Raw genomic sequence first — 16,234 nt, 5'->3', positions numbered from 1 at the left:
ACTGTTATTGAATCATTGATGTTCACACAATATAGCCTCCTTGAGGTATCTGAATGTTTGCTCCTCACACACTGTACAAAATTCCTTTAGATTCTGCTTAGACTGAGTTGATTCACCTTGTCACCATATTTGTTTTCTTTGTAGTGTAGCTACATAGCTACTGATTTATGCCGATTAGAAAGGCTGGGCCCCAGACTGCCGGTACATTCTAAAGTCAAAGTAAGCAAAAACAACTCACATACAAGTAAAAATAAGTCAAGCATTAAGTTCCCTACTTGATACATCCGAAGATGAACGCATTGAGTCAGCTATTCCCACAATTAGTACTTCGTTACTAATGACAACCAACAAGAACCTACAATGGATCCTTAAATTCGTTTTATCTTTCTTGGGGTGATTACCTGCTGGAAGTGTCACCGATAACTTGTACAGCAATGGTAAGCTGCAAGCTTCAATTTGAGAAAGCATTCCGTTCCGTAGTTTAGTCCATCATTCCGTTCCCTTCCGTAGAATAGACCCCACCTCTTTTCGCACACTTACAAAAACTGCTATAAAACGCGAACACCATATCCGATTGCCTTGCAAGTTGGCACACAGAAGGGGGGTATAATGGCGCATCTCGGTACCAACATTAGCTGGAATACGATAAACAAGCAAAGAGTTATGAGCGATTATTCACGAAAAATAACACCAATATGTTGTCACGCCTACAGGGTAAACCGCTTACGGGAAGAAGCTGAAAATCGGTGGGTGAATAGGTTAACTATTGAACCTCACACCTTTTGTGGTTTGAAAGAAATCGAGCTAAAAACCAGGAAGATACAACGAAGAAAAAACCAACAGTGTGTAACAATTACGCAATCGAGATTACCTAACAAAAAAACGAGTGCTCGCAACGCTTACCAGATGAACCCCTTGGGGTAATGCTTTGAAAATCGTTGTACAGATGGAGTAATCATCTTAGAAAGGCTCTTCAATGGTGTAGAAAAATCAGACTTCAAGCCACGGAGTTATAACACGAAATCCAACTTGGTGAAACAAGTGCGAGATCGAGATACTCTAATAGAGCAGTCACCCTGTAGAGAGATCAGCTACAAACAATTCACCATGTAGAGAGATCAGCTAGAAGAAGTTACCTTGTAGGGAGTTCATGCAACTATGGAAAGAGATAGTTCAGCTAGAAGAAATCACTTGTAGAGTTCAGCTACAAAGAAACCACCATGTAGAGAGTTCAGCTACAAACAAATCGCCCTGTAGAGAGATCAGCTACAAACAAATCTCCCTGTAGAGAGATCAGCTACAAACAAATCTCCCTGTAGAGAGATCAGCTACAAACAAATCTCCCTGTAGAGAGATCAGCTAGAAGAAGTTTCCTTGTAGAGAGTTCAGCTACAACCAAATCACCCTGTAGAAAGATCAGCTAGAAGAAGTCACCTTGTAAAGAGTTCAGTTACAAAGAAACCACCATGTAGAGAGTTCAGCTACAAACTAGTGTCCTTGTAGAGACATCAGCTAGAAGAAGTTACCTTGTAGAGAGTTCAGCTACAGAGAAAGCATTCTGTAAAGAGCTCAGCTGCAAACAAATCACCAGTACAGAATTCAGCTACAAACCAATCACCTTGTAGAAAGATCAGCTGGAAGAAGTTACCTTGTAGAGAGTTCAGTTACAAAGAAACCACCATGTAGAGAATGCAGCTACAAACTAGTGACCCTGTAAAGACATCAGCTAGAAGAAGTTACCTTGTAGAGACTTCAGCTACAAAGAAACCATTCTGTAAAGAGCTCAGCTGCAAACAAATCACCTATACAGAATTCAGCTACAAACAAATCACCCTGTAGAGAAATCAGTAGAAGAAGTTATCTTGTAGATAGTTCAGCTACAAACAAATCACCCTGTAGAGAGATCAGCTGGAAGAAGTTACCTTGTAGAGAGTTCAGTTACAAAGAAACCACCATGTAGGAGTTCAGCTGCAAACAAATCACCCTACAAAAAAATCAGCTACAAACAAATCACCCTGTAGTAAGATCAGCTAGAAGAAGTCACCTTGTAGAGAGTTCAGCTACAAAGAAACCATCATGTAGAGAGTTCAGCTGCACTGTAGAGAGTTCAGCTACAAACAAATCTCCCTGTAGAGAGATCAGTTAGAAGAAGTTACCTTGTAGAGAGTTCAGCTACAAAGAAACCATTCTGTAAAGAGCTCAGCTGCAAACAAATCACCTGTACAGAATTCAGCTACAAACAAATCACCCTGTAGAGAGATCAGCTAGAAGAAATTACCTTGTAGATAGTTCAGCTACAAGCAAATCACCCTGTAGAAAGATCAGTTAGAAGAAGTTACCTTGTAGAGAGTTCAGCTACAAAGAAACCATTTAGTAAAGAGCTCAGCTGCAAACAAATCACCCTGTAAAAAATCAGCTACAAACAAATCACCCAGTAGAGAGATCAGCTAGAAGAATTTACCTTGTAGAGAGTTCTGCTACAAAGAAACCACCATGTAGAGAGTTCAGCTACAAGAAGTTACCTTGTAGAGAGTTCAGATAAAAAGAAATCATTATGTAGAGAGGTCAGCTGCAAACAAATCACCTGTAGAGAGTTCAGCTACAAACAAATCTCCCTGTAGAGAGATCAGCTAGAAGAAATCACCTTGTAGAGAGTTCAGCTACAAAGAAACCATCATGCAGAGACAAACAAATCACCCAGTAGAAAATTCAGCCACAAACAAATTGCCCTGTAGAAAGATCAGTTAGAAGAAGTTACCTTGTAGAGAGTTCAGCTATAAAGAAACCATTCTGTTAAGAGCTCAGCTGCAAACAAATCACCTGCACAGAATTCAGCTACAAACAAATCACCCTGTAGAGAGATCAGCTAGAAGAATTTACCTTGTAGATAGTTCAGCTAGAAACAAATCACCCTGTAGAGAGATCAGCTAGAAGAAGTTACCTTGTAGATCGTTCAGCTACAAACAATTCACCCTGTAGAGAGAACAGCTAGAAGAAGTCACCTTGTAGAGTGTTAGAAACCACCATGGAGAGTTCTGTAATAAATATATGTATTATGCATATTTAATTTGTACATTTACTGATTAAATAAGAAATATTTAAAGTACATCTGCTTTATCTTTTCTTCTTGTTGTGGTAAAGAAAAAAGATAGGTGAAAAAGTCCCAAAGCCGGCCATAGGCTGGCTTTGTGGTATACAAATACAAAAGAAATGAAATCTAATCCAAAACAGCCAAGCTGTAAAAAAAGAGTGCGGCCCTCAAAAAGGCTATGGTGAAAAAAGATGTGAAATCCAAGGTGGCGGCCAAGAAATGGCTATGATGGTAGGTTAATGGTAAAAATTTTAATAACGACAATTCAGGTGAATTTGGTGCCACTTGGTCTTGGCACAAAATTCACCTGACTTGTCGTTATTAAAATTTTTACCATTAATCTACCATCATAGCCATTTCTTGGCCGCCACCTTGGATTTCACATCTTTTTTCACCATAGCATTTTTGAGGGCCGCACTCTTTTTTACAGCTTGGCTGTTTTGGATTAGATAATCTTTAGCTGGAGCAATCATTGAGAAAATACCATAGAGTCGGGTTGTTAAACGCATGTATCTATTAAAAGTATATTATTTGTTAAGTGTATACATATTTCTTGTGATAAACCATGGCTGATAAGCACACATGGTCCAATGTGAGGCTTACATGCAACAAAGCTATGTACGGGAAGAAAAGCTGGAAATGCAATGTCTCCTTGAGTGCTTCACCTCCCTTGAGGTCTCCCTTCACTATGTATACATCAAATCAGCCTTCTGGAATGCAATATTCTTGTTCATCATGAAGGATTTCACCCAGAAATGGAGTCAAATATCCTTATACACTGGCGTGGTGACCATGAACTACTCTATTACAATGTAGTGATTCCATGTTAAGCACACCATAAATATTAATTAGGCATATGCGCCTAACAGATAGTACAATTTTTGCAAAAGTTTTCTCCAAAAATTATAAGCACATGCGCTTAACAACCCGGCTTTAAGGTACACTAACTGATTCTTTAAATAACTCATTAGACACTGTTACGGTACTGACAACGATTCAACTCTAAATAACGCCTGATCGCCCTCTGGGGCACGCGCACTTAAATATTATTATTCTCATCACACACCCCCCATGAAAAGAGGGTTGGTACAACAAAACAAATGGCCTAAATACAATAAAATTACATGAACTGCCTAAAATTACCAGTAAAACAATAAATTCACACATTACAACAATATTATACCAGTGTCAAAGTCTTCGCGATAATGCATCTGCAACAACGTTGTGCTTTCCTGGGATGTGGTGTATGTTGAGGGTGTACTCCTGTAGCATTAAACTCCACCTCAATAGACGCTGGTTACGATTCTTTACGAGATTAAGGAAAACCAAAGGATTGTGATCCGTGAAAATGTCTATAGGGAACTGGGCTGGTGTTATGTAGAACTCAAATTGCTGTAGAGCTGATATCAATCCCAATGCCTCTTTTTCGCTAGTGGAGTAGTTTCTCTGAGCGGCATTAAATTTCTTCGAGAAATAACAGATTGGATGTTCTAACTTGTGTACATCCTCTTGCATCAGAACAGCCCCCATTCCCAAATCACTTGCATCCACATGTATCATGAATGGCTTCTCGAAGTCTGGCATTGCTAGTACTGGGGCTGAGGTGAGAAGCCTCTTTATTTTAGAGAAAGCTTGCTGCTGGTCATCTTTCCACACAAAGCTATGTTTCTTCTGAAGGAGTCGGGTAAGAGGTTCAGCCACAACTGCAAAGTTCTTGCAAAAATTCCGATAGAAGCCTACCATGCCCAAGAAACCCATTAGTTGATTCTTGCTACTGGGTCTAGGAAAGTTCATTATTGCCTCTACCTTGGCATGAATGGGTTTAATTCCCCCTCTACCAACAACATGGCCTAAGTAAGTTACACATGCCTGACCAAACTCACTCTTGGCTAAATTGACAGTGAGCTGAGCTTGCCTGAGCCGCGTCAAAAACTGCTGAATCCGCTGCAGGTGCTGCTCCCAGGTATCACTAAAAATAACGATGTCGTCAATGTACCCTTCACATCCTTCTAGGCCGGCAAGAACTCAGTGGATCATTCTCTGAAATGTTGCTGGCGCATTCTTTAACCCGAAAGGCATCACTTTATACTGAAAGAAACCAGTAGGAGTCACGAATGCTGTTACTTCCTTTGCGCGAGGTGTTAAGGAAACCTGCCAATATCCCTTCAGAAGATCAAACTTGCTAACGTACTCGGCACCACCAATCTTGTCTATGCAGTCCTCCACGCGGGGAATGGGGTATGAATCCGCTTTAGTGATCAGATTCACCTTGCGGAAATCAGTGCAAAATCTGTAACTTTCGTCCCCCTTCGGAACGAGCATGCAGGGAGAACTCCATTGACTCTGGCTTGGTTCTATAATATGGTTAGCCAACATGTACTCAATCTCCTGTCTCACCACTTCTAGCTTCAATGGGTTGACCCGATACGGGTGCTGCTTAATGGGACTAGCATTTCCAACATCTACATCATGAACTGCTAAGGTAGTCTGCTTCGGCACATCTGGAAATAAGTCCGCAAACTCCAAGAGCAGGGAAGAAAGTTGAGTCTGCTTGGAAACTGTAAGGTGCTGCATCTTCACTTCTAAGTTGGCTAAAACACCAGAGTTCTTCAGCTTGACGCTATCTCCTGTCATGTCGTTACCCAGAGGGAACTCTTCCCTTTCTGTTGGCTTCTCAACAGCTACCATCAAAGTTGGGTGAACGTCTTGGCTCTGTGTTGGAGCCTTCTCCCAGTACGGTTTCAACATATTGACATGACAAAGGCGACGAGTCTTACGTCTGTCAGGGGTACTGATGACATAATCAACATCATTCACTTTCTTCAATATCAAATAAGGACCAGAATACCTGGCCTGAAGTGTGTGATTCTTAAGTGGCAACAATACCAGAACTTTGTCGCCTACATTGAAAGTGCGTAATTTTGCTTTCTTGTCATACCAGCACTTCATCTTGGTTTGGGCAGATTTCAAGTTCTTCCGAGCGAGTTTGCCAGCAGCTGTAAGCCTGGTACGGAGGGCCGAAACCTGATCCAGCAGGTTTGTGGGAGGTTCTTCTGTAAGCCAGCCTTCCTTCAATAGCTTTAAAGGGCCACGGCCTGTCCGGCCAAAAACTAATTCAAAAGGACTGAAGCCCAATGATTCCTGGACAGCTTCTCGCACGGCAAAAAGTAACAAGTGAATCCCCTGGTCCCATTGCTTCTCAAATTGAGAACAGTACGCGCGAATCATAGTTTTCAGAGTCTGATGAAAGCGTTCAAGTGCTCCTTGGGTCTCAGGGTGATAAGCAGAGGATTTGCATTGCTTAATCCCTAATTGGTGTGTAACCTGTTGCATGAGACTAGACATAAAATTGGAGCCTTGATCAGACTGTATCAGGGAAGGTAGGCCAACAAGGGTGAAAAACTTGACAAGAGACTCGGCTATTTGGGGTGCCTTAATGTTACGAAGAGGGATAGCCTCTGGAAAGCGTGTAAATCTGCACATAATTGTGAGCAAATACTGGTTACCTGACTTAGTCTTTGGTAAAGGACCAACACAATCAATAATAACCTGACTGAAAGGCTCACTACACACTGGGATGGGTTTAAGAGGTGCCACTGGAATCGTTTGATTAGGTTTACCAACCTTCTGACATACATGACAACACTTACAAAATTCGGAGACGTCCTTCCTTAGATGTGGCCAATAGAAATGGGTGAGAATTCTGGAGTACGTCTTGTTGACGCCCAGATGGCCTGCCATGGGTGACTCATGAGCTAAACTTAGCACTTCTCCTCGGTACTTTCTGGGTACAATTATCTGGTGGACAACCTGCCATTCCTCATCAGCAGGGGCATCTCTTGGTCACCACTTCCTCATCAGTACGCCAGATTTAAGGTAGAAACATTGTGCTTGACGACCAGCCTCTTCCTCACTAACAGCAAACTGCGCCAACTGGTTAACCTCTTGATCACTCTCCTGATCAGCAATGAGTTGCCTACTAGATACAGGAAGGTTACCTGCATCTTGTACTGTTCCGCGATCATCATCAGTCTGGTCACCTCGATCCTGCAGTACTGACTGACTCTCTACAGCCTGGTCAAGTACATCTTGCGCTATTGACAGGTTGTCTTCAGCCTGGTTATCTCCCTTGTCACTTCCAGTATCCGGCTGGTTGGTAGGTGCACAATTCTGTTGTGCCTGAGCACGTCGCGCTGCTGCTCTTGTCACCACACAAGCTGGGAAAGTGTCCGAAACCCAATCAGTAGTAGGTCTTGAACACAGTATTTGCTCAGTGTTGCTAATAACTTGCAAGTCAGGTTGAACCTTGCCACCGGCCAGATCATTGCCCAGGATTAGAGACACACCTTTCACTGGTAAGCTAGGTCTGACTCCTACTACTACGGGGCCAGATACCAAATCCGACTGAAGGTGTATCTGATGAAGTGGTACTCTCATTACATCCAGGCCTACTCCTTGGATGAGCACACTTGCACCAGCAGAAGTCTGATCTGACAACGGCAAAACATGGGAAGCAATAAGAGACTGTGTGGCACCAGTGTCACGTAAAATCTTCACAGCCATAGTATCTCCACCCTCTGGAAGGGACACGCGCCCTTCGGATACAAACGGACGATAACTATCCAAGTCCTGGGGCTTGGGACTAGGAGGGGAAAGTCTATTCACAGCTTGAACCAATGAGTGGCCAGTAGGATGATTCCTCCTCTTTTCCAAAGTGCGACATTCTGAGATCACATGCCCTCTCCGTTTGCAATAATTACAAATTGGTCCACCAGAGGTAAACCTTTGCATATTCCTCTGAGGGTCTACTGCACTACCCGTGGACTTGGAATCGGCATGAGTGCGAGTAGTGTCATTGTGCAACCCTCTATTGTGCGAATTATGTGAACTGTCCGAAAAAGAACTATGGGTTAGGGAGTAGTCGTCGGTGGGTACTGATGCCTGCTGGAGACTGTCTGCCTTTTGCTCATCGATGTAGGTTTTGATACTATTGGGCAAACAACTCTTAAACTCTTCTACAAGTATGAGCTGGCGAAGCTTCTCAAAATCTTTTACTACTTCTTTAGAAGCACACCAACGATCAAACAAGGCTTCCTTGTCCCTGGCAAACTCCCTGTATGTTTGTTTGTTTTGCTTCCGACAATTCCGAAAATTCTGACGGTAGGCTTCGGGAATGAGCTCATACGCCTTCAAAATAGCCTGCTTGACATTGTCATACTGCCCACTCTGTTCCACACTCATAGCTGAATACACCTCCCTGGCCTTTCCAATAAGCACACTCTGGAGCAAAACCATCCACACATCCTTCGGCCACACCAGACTAGTGGCCACTTTCTCAAAGTGCAGAAAGTACTTGTCTACCTCCTTCTCTTGAAATGGCGGGACAAAGCGGATGTGCTTGCTCACATCAAAGGGTAATGGAGGTCCAGGGGAAGGTGTTGAAGGAGCTACTGTTGCTGCCTCTAATTCTCTCAACTTCAGTTGCAGTGACATTTCCTTCTCACGTACTTCCAACTCGCGAAGCTTCACTCTAGCCTCTCGTTCCCGTTCACGGTCTTGAAGCTCTAGACGCTTCAACTCTACGACATTGGGGTCTACAACTGGGGATTGAGATTCATCGATCTCCTCTTCGGAAACTAGTTCTTCATCTACTAAATGTTGAGTGACTAACCGACAGAGTTCGTTCTTTCTAGTAGACGAAGTGAACGTTAAGTTAAGCCTTGTGGCTATTTGCTGTAGCTGAGACTTCTTCAGCGACTTTACCACTAGAAGCGAAGGATCGCTAAGAAACGAGTCAACATTGAAATCTGACATGGAGCGAAAGTCGACGATAGAACCCTACGAAAACAAACTGGACCGCAACAAACCAACAGGATGACAAAAGAATACCTTTACAGGTGCCTGTAAACCCGGCACCAAGGACTTTTAGAGGTGGGTTAAGAAAAAAATGGCGGACGCCTTGGAAGAATCTGCTCTGAACAACGACGATATTGGCTTTTCACCGTAGGCGAAGGTTGCAAAGGTTCCAATATAAAATTCTTTTGTCGATAGGTAGGGTTGAAAGGTAGAACATCGACGTATCGTCTCCCGGACAAGCCCCCAAGTTTGTTACGGTACTGACAACGATTCAACTATAAATAACGCCTGATCGCCCTCTGGGGCGCGCGCACTTAAATATTATTATTTTCATCACAACACATCATTTCATCATGGTGACAATGTTCCATTGTAATATACACATGATGCAATTTCCTGCTTATGTAATGAAGCTGTTTATGTGTAAATACTTGTGGTAAAACTTAAGGTTTCATTTGTAACTTGTTAGGCTTCCCGTCCTTTGTGCTGATTGTAACCTTAATAAATTCAAGGGATAGTATTTACCGGTAAATTTAAGGGACAGTATTTACTGGGCACCTGATTTTAAGAAGTAGCACAGCATCAACTTGTTTCACTCCTAAAATATAATTTTTAATCACTTTTCAGATGAAATTAGCCCTTCCTCTTGCTCTTTTCATCTTTTAAAAATGCAATTGTACTTGTAACTTACACTAGTTTCCTAATTTGCACATGTTTAAAATTTTGAAGGGGTGTAAAAGCAGTAGCACCCTGCCCCCTAAATCTTCCCTTAATTTTATGCAAACTGAATTTTATAGTTGATTAATTTCCTACTTAGTAAGGGACAGTATTAACTGCACCTGGGTTTTAGAATTATCAACTTGTGTTTGCAGGTGTCTTCTTTTATGCTTACTAATTAATTATCAACTCCTCTTGAATTATATTTGTTACCTTTGCATAGTGAATATTTCAGTTGTGTTACAAGCATATTATCAGATTTTTGTCTATTTTAGATGGATATGATTTTATTTCAGACCAATACATTGCTACCTTTTCACCTAACATCACTCAAGCTGTATTTAATATTTCCCTGATGAAAAACAGTTTGGATAAAAGTACAGAATATCTTATTTTACACCTTTACATTCCAAGTGATAGTTACGAATATGGAGTTCAGAAAGGAAACAGTACCACAGCAATGGTATCCGTTTTATTACCAGGTATTGGAACTTTTTGTGTGTACCATAGAGACTTGCTTATCTTGCATGAAATTCTTGCATATGAACAAGGAATAGGCTTGCAAGATTTTGGCAACATTCTACAAAATTTTCGATGCAAAAGAAAAAAACTGTTGCTTGTTGTTGTTTTTTGAAGAAGATTTTTGGGCCTTTCATGATATTTTTACATGAAATGATCTATTTTCTCTACAATCTATATTAGTTGTTTCACTGCAATAGCATTCTCATGATGATTCTTTTAGCAATAACTTTGGATTGTCATTTGTTATCAAAGTAATCATGCCACCCTCAATAAAATGTGTGGATTTAATTAAAAACAGTATCTCCATTTCCAGGCTACCATTTTTGATTATCATTTCTTTATGAAAATACCAAATATTTGAAAGTTACACCTCTGCTCAGCTGCTTTGGTTTAAATACTGTATTAGCAAACATTGCAAAGCCTGCTTATGGCTGACTTTAAAAATTGTTTTTATAATTGAAAATTACTTAAAGAATTGTTTTCATAATTGAAAATTAAGATAATATTAAGAACTTTCTTGCTAGAAATAGTAGAATTTTCATTTTTATGGTGGGCACTAAATGTATATGTACCCAGAAAAATGTTATAAAAGCAGTTTTGGTTTATTGTATCTAATCAAAAACACCCAAGCTGTAAAAAAGGTGCGGCCCTAAAAAAGGCCATAGTGAAAAGATGTGAAATCCAAGGTGACGACCAAGAAATGGTTGTGATGGTATGTTCAAGTGGCACCAAATTCACCTGAATTGTCGTTATTTACATTTTTAACATTAACCTACCATCACAGTCATTTCTTGGCCGCCACCTTGGATTTCACATCTTATTTCACCATGGCCTTTATCCATTAACATACCACAACAGCAATTTCTTGGTCGCCACCTTGGATTTCACATCTTTTTTCACCATGGCCTTTTTAAGGGCTGCACCTTTTTTTACAGCTTGGGTGTTTTTGATTAGATATCACTTCTTTTGTATTTGTATACACCAAAGCCATCTTATTGCCGGCTTTGGGGTTATTTTAACCTGTGTTTTTTTCTTTACTACAGAGAAAGAAGAAAGACATACAAGCAGACTTTTCTATATTAACTACTGTATTTATTTTATTTTATCGGTAATTATACAAACTATTACATGCCATTTCTTTTTACAGGAGCAGCTTATCTCCACTGGGTAACTTGAAATGTAGCTGAACTCTCTACATCGTGACATAAAATGTAGCTGAACTCTCTATGGGATGATTTGTTTGTAGCTGAACTCTTTACATGGTGACTTTTTTCTAGCTGATTTCTCTACAGGGTGATTTGTTTAAGGCTGAACTCTCTACAGGGTGATTTGTATGTAGCTGAACTCTCTACAGGGTAAATTGATTCTAGCTGATCTCTCTACAGGGTGACTAGTTTGTAGCTGAATTCTCTACAGAGTGATTTGTTTGTACCTGAACTCTCTACAGGGTAACTTGTTTCCAGCTGATCTCTTTGCAAGGTGACATGTTTCTAGCTAATCTCTCAACAGGGTGACTTGTTTCTAACTAATCTCTCCACAGGGTGACTTTTTGTAGCTAATCTCTCTACAGCATGATTTGTTTGTAGTTGAACTCTCTACTGGGTGTTTTGTTTCTAGACTTGATCTAACATGGTGATTTGTTTGTAACTGAACTCTGCTTTAACCAATCTCTCTGATTTGTAGCTAACTCTCTACAGGGTGCTTTGTTTAATTGTAGCTGAACTCTCTACATGATCACTTGATCTCTCTACAGGGTGACCTGATTTCTCTACAGGGTGATTTGTTTGCAGCTGAACTTTCTACATTTTTTTAGCTGATATCTCTACAGTGTGATTTGTTTCCAACTGACCTTTGACAGGGTGACTTGTTTCTTGCTGACCTCTCTACAGGGTAAATTATTTCCAGCTGATCTCTCTATACGGTGGTTTGTTTGTAGCTGAACTCTCTACAGGGTAACTTGTTTCTAGCTAATCTCTCTCCAGGGTAACTTGAACTCTCTACAGGGTGATTTGTTTGTAGCTGAACTCTCTACACTACAGCTTAACTTTTTCTAGCTGATCTCTCTACACTGTGATTAGTTTGTTTCAGTTCTCTCTACAGGGTGATTTTTTTTGTAGCTGAACTCTCTATAAGATGACTTGTTTATAGCGGGTCTCTCAACAGGTGACTTGTTCCTAGCTGATCTAAAAAAAGATGACTTGTAACTCTCTACATGGTGCCATTGTTCTAGCTGATCTTTCTACAAGGTGACTTATTTCTAGCTGATGCCATAGCTGATCTTTCTAGAGTGTGCAGCTGATCTCTCTACAAGGTAATTTGTTTGTAGCTGAACTCACTGCAGGGTAATTTGGTTGTAGTTGAACTCTCTACAGGCTAACTTTTTTCTAGCTGATCTCTCTACAGTGTGATTTTTTTTGCAGTCGAACTCTCTTATCTCTCTGTAGTGTGATTTTTTTGTAGCTGATCTCTCTACAGGGTGGGTCGTTTGTAGTTGACAAATGAGCCAAACTTCAAGATCATGTGTAATTGCATCCATGAGTTATTCAATGTTTTTGAAATGCATTCATACTATAGCTGATCCTTCTACAGGGTAGCTTGTTTCCAGCTGATCTCTCCCGTATACAGAATGACTTGTTTCTAGCTGATCTAACAGGGTAATCTGAACTTTCTACAGGGTGACTGATTTCTAGTTGATCTCTCTATACAGGGTGACTTGTTTCTAACTGATCTCTTTTAAGGGTAAATTATTTCTAGCTGATCACTCTATATACTGGGTGACTTGTTTCTAGCTGATCTCTCCACAGGGTGAATAATCTCTCTACAGGGTAACATAACTTGTTTCTAACATAGTCTCTCTTCTGGGCAGTTTGAACTTTCTACATTCTAGGTGATCTCTCTGCAGGATAGATCATTTCTAGTTAACCTCTCTACATGTGTCTAGCTGATCTATCTACAGGGTGATTTGTTTGCAGCCAAAGTTTCTACAGGATAATTTGTTTGTAGCTGAACTCTTTACAGAGTGATTTGTTTGTGGCTTAACTCTCTAGGGTGATTTGTTTGTAGCAGAACTCTCTACAGGATGACTTGATTGTAGCTGATCTTTCTACAGGGTTTCTTGTTTCTACTAGTTGATTTGTTTCTAGCTGAACTTTCTACTAAGAGATTTGTTTGTAACTGAACTCTCAACAGGGTGATTTATAATGTAGTTGGACACACTACAGGGTGACTTGATCAAGCTGATCTCTCTACAGGATACCTTGTTTCCAGCTGATCTCTCTACAGAGTAATTTTTACTAGCTGATTTCTCTACAGCATGATTTTTTCTAGCTGATCATTCTACAGGGTGACTTGTTTCTAGCTGAACTCTCTACAGGGTGACTTGATTCTATCTGATCTTTCTACAGGGTGACTTGTTTCTAACTTATCCTTCTACGGGGTGATTTGTTTCGAGTTGGTCTTTGTATAGGGTGATTTGAAATGTAGTCAATCTTGCTACAGGGTGACTTGTTTCTAGCTAGCTGATCTCTCCACAGGGTGACTGGTAGCTGATTTCTCTACTGGGTGACTCCTTTTTGGCTAAACTCTCATTTTGTTTAAAGCTGATCTCTCTACAGGGTTGCTTGTTTCTTAACTGAATGCTGTACAGGGTGATTTACTGATCAGTCTTCTGAGAGATTTGTTTGTAGCTAAACTCTCCACAGGGTGACTTGAAATGTAGTTGGAATCCGTGCAGGGTGATTTTATCAAGCTGATCTCTCCACAAGGTGCCTTGTTTCCAGCTGCTTTCTCTACAGAGTGATTTTTTCTAGCTGATCTCTCTACAGCAAGATTTGTTTCTAGCTGATATTTCTACAGGGTAACAATTTCAAGCTGATCTCTCTACAGGGTGACTTGTTTGTAGCTGAAATATCTACTGTGTTACTTGCTTGTAGATGACTCTCTGGATGATAATTTGTTTTTACAGTATATAACTGAACTCTATAGAGGTTATGCAGGGGGCATGTCCGAATGACGTTAATCCACATACGCGCACATATTTCTTAAGTGGATGCCATTTTCAGTGGAAAGAGGGTGAAGGATGGTGAAGAGCTGTTATGCCATTGATTGCAAGAATAACTTTAAGAAAGGTGGTAGATTGTCATTTTACAACTTTCCAGCGAATGAAGAATTGAGAAATAAGTGGATTACCACCGTCAAAAGAGAGAACTGGGCACCTAATGAATCCACCGTCATCTGTAGCGAACATTTCATGTCAGGCACAAGGAGCAAGAATCTCCTGGCGCTGAATTGTGCTTCAAGGCTGTTTAGTTATGTGAAAAGCCCAGAAAAAAGGTGCCTTGAAAGAGAAATGGAAAGATTTGAAAGGAGGCAAGCCATGCTGAAGAAACGACACCAAATTTTGACTAAGGATGATGGAGGGAGTGCTACAGTTGTGCAGCAGCAGCAAGATAGTGAGGAATTGGATGAAGAAGATAGTGAGGAATAGGATGAAGAAGATAGAGAAGAATTAAGTGAAGTGGAGTTTCCAAGCAATGACAACTACCCAGAAGAATCTACAAGAAGTGAAGACAATGACATGGAAGTAGTAACCAATGAAGGAGAGCCACAGGATGAAGGTTTACTTGAAATTGCACAAGAACTTAAGAAAACTAACGAATTGCTTTTTACAACAGTTACAGAGCTTTGGGAGACCAGAAAATAGCTAGCAGAAACTATGCGCCAAAAGACAGACACTGAGGCACAACTCTTGCAGACTAAGATTGCATTATCAGAAGTAAAGAATGAGCTGTCAGTTTTACAGAAGAAGCATGACAGGTTAAACTCAGAAAACGTCAAGTTACGCAGCAGAGTAGTCAGTGAAAGTTCATTAAGTGATGATGATAAGGCAGTGAAATATTATACTGGGTTACCATCGTACATATTGCTTAAAACTTCGTCTTAACCTGGGAGACCAGGACTTAGCATACAGATTGGAATACACCAATCAACTGTGTCTCGCTACTTCAATAAATGGCTTGATGTTCTATACCAAAAGTTGTCGGTGTTTGTTTGCTGGCCAGAAAGAGACCAATTAATGAAGACAATGCTGATGGAGTTTCGGAAGAATTTTAGAAAGTGTATAATTGTGACCGTCTCAGCAAAAACCCGACTTCAAGCATGTGTATTGAGAAAATCGAAATTTAAAAATAATTCGTAAAATTAGGTGGGGTCTATTCTACGGAACGGAACGGAATGATGGACTAACCCACGGATCGGAACGCTTTCTCAAATGGAAGCTTGCAACTTACCATTGTTGAAACTGCCCTTACAAGTTATTGGTGGCACCTCCAGCCGAGTCCAGCGGGTGATTAAACATAAGGTAAAAACAATTAAAGGATCGATTGTAGGTTCTTGTTGGTTGTCATAAGTAACGAAATACTAATTGCATAATCAGCTGTCTCAGTGATGTTCATCCATGGTTCATCTATGGATATATCAAGAAGGGCACCTGTTCTTACCAAAGTTAATAGTATGTGAGCTGTTTTGCTTATTTTGACTTTAGAAAACAGTCTGGGCCAGATTTTCAAGTCGTAAATCAGTATACTGAATGTAGCTATACTACAAATAAAGCAAGCAGGAAGACACTGGTGACAGGAAAGAGCCAGCTGAATTAAAACTTGAATTTTGTACAGTGTATGAGGAGCAAATGTTTCAGCAGACACTGCAAGGAGGCTATATATTCTGAAAACATTACTAAAGTGCATGTATGGAGTTATTAACAGCTGATGCAGTGGACTGATGCCAGACGTACAGTATTCAATATTGAGCTGATTTTTCTGTTGCACAAATTCAAGGATGAGTCTGACTGCCATAGCCATGAATCAGGCTAAATGCAAAAACTCCAAGATCAACCAGATTTCTTCCATGCCATGATGTGAAATCATGCCCATATCCACCAGGCAAACGTGCTTTGGACCAAGGTGTGTATATGTGTAATTTCAATGTATGTAGTCAGACCTGAAATGGAATGCTCACATTAATCACATATCGCCTAAGAATCCTAGGTGT

General features: G+C 40.6%; 1 protein-coding gene across 3 annotated transcripts in view; it reads left to right on the top strand.

Annotated features, from left to right (window-relative positions):
- The window catches only part of LOC136259834 (uncharacterized), a 449,685-nt gene that overhangs the window by 154,623 nt on the left and 278,828 nt on the right, over positions 1 to 16,234 (top strand). For all 3 annotated transcript variants that reach the window (XM_066053387.1, XM_066053386.1, XM_066053388.1), the window contains exon 5: positions 9,940 to 10,146. In XM_066053387.1, coding sequence (XP_065909459.1) covers positions 9,940 to 10,146 — 207 coding nt within the window. The remainder of the gene's footprint in view (positions 1 to 9,939; positions 10,147 to 16,234) is intronic.

The sequence above is a fragment of the Dysidea avara genome, chromosome 7 (genome assembly GCF_963678975.1).
Source record: "Dysidea avara chromosome 7, odDysAvar1.4, whole genome shotgun sequence".
NCBI classification, from domain to species: domain Eukaryota; kingdom Metazoa; phylum Porifera; class Demospongiae; order Dictyoceratida; family Dysideidae; genus Dysidea; species Dysidea avara.
Note: the sequence above shows the minus strand (reverse complement) of the source record. Positions and strands in the feature narration are given on the sequence as shown.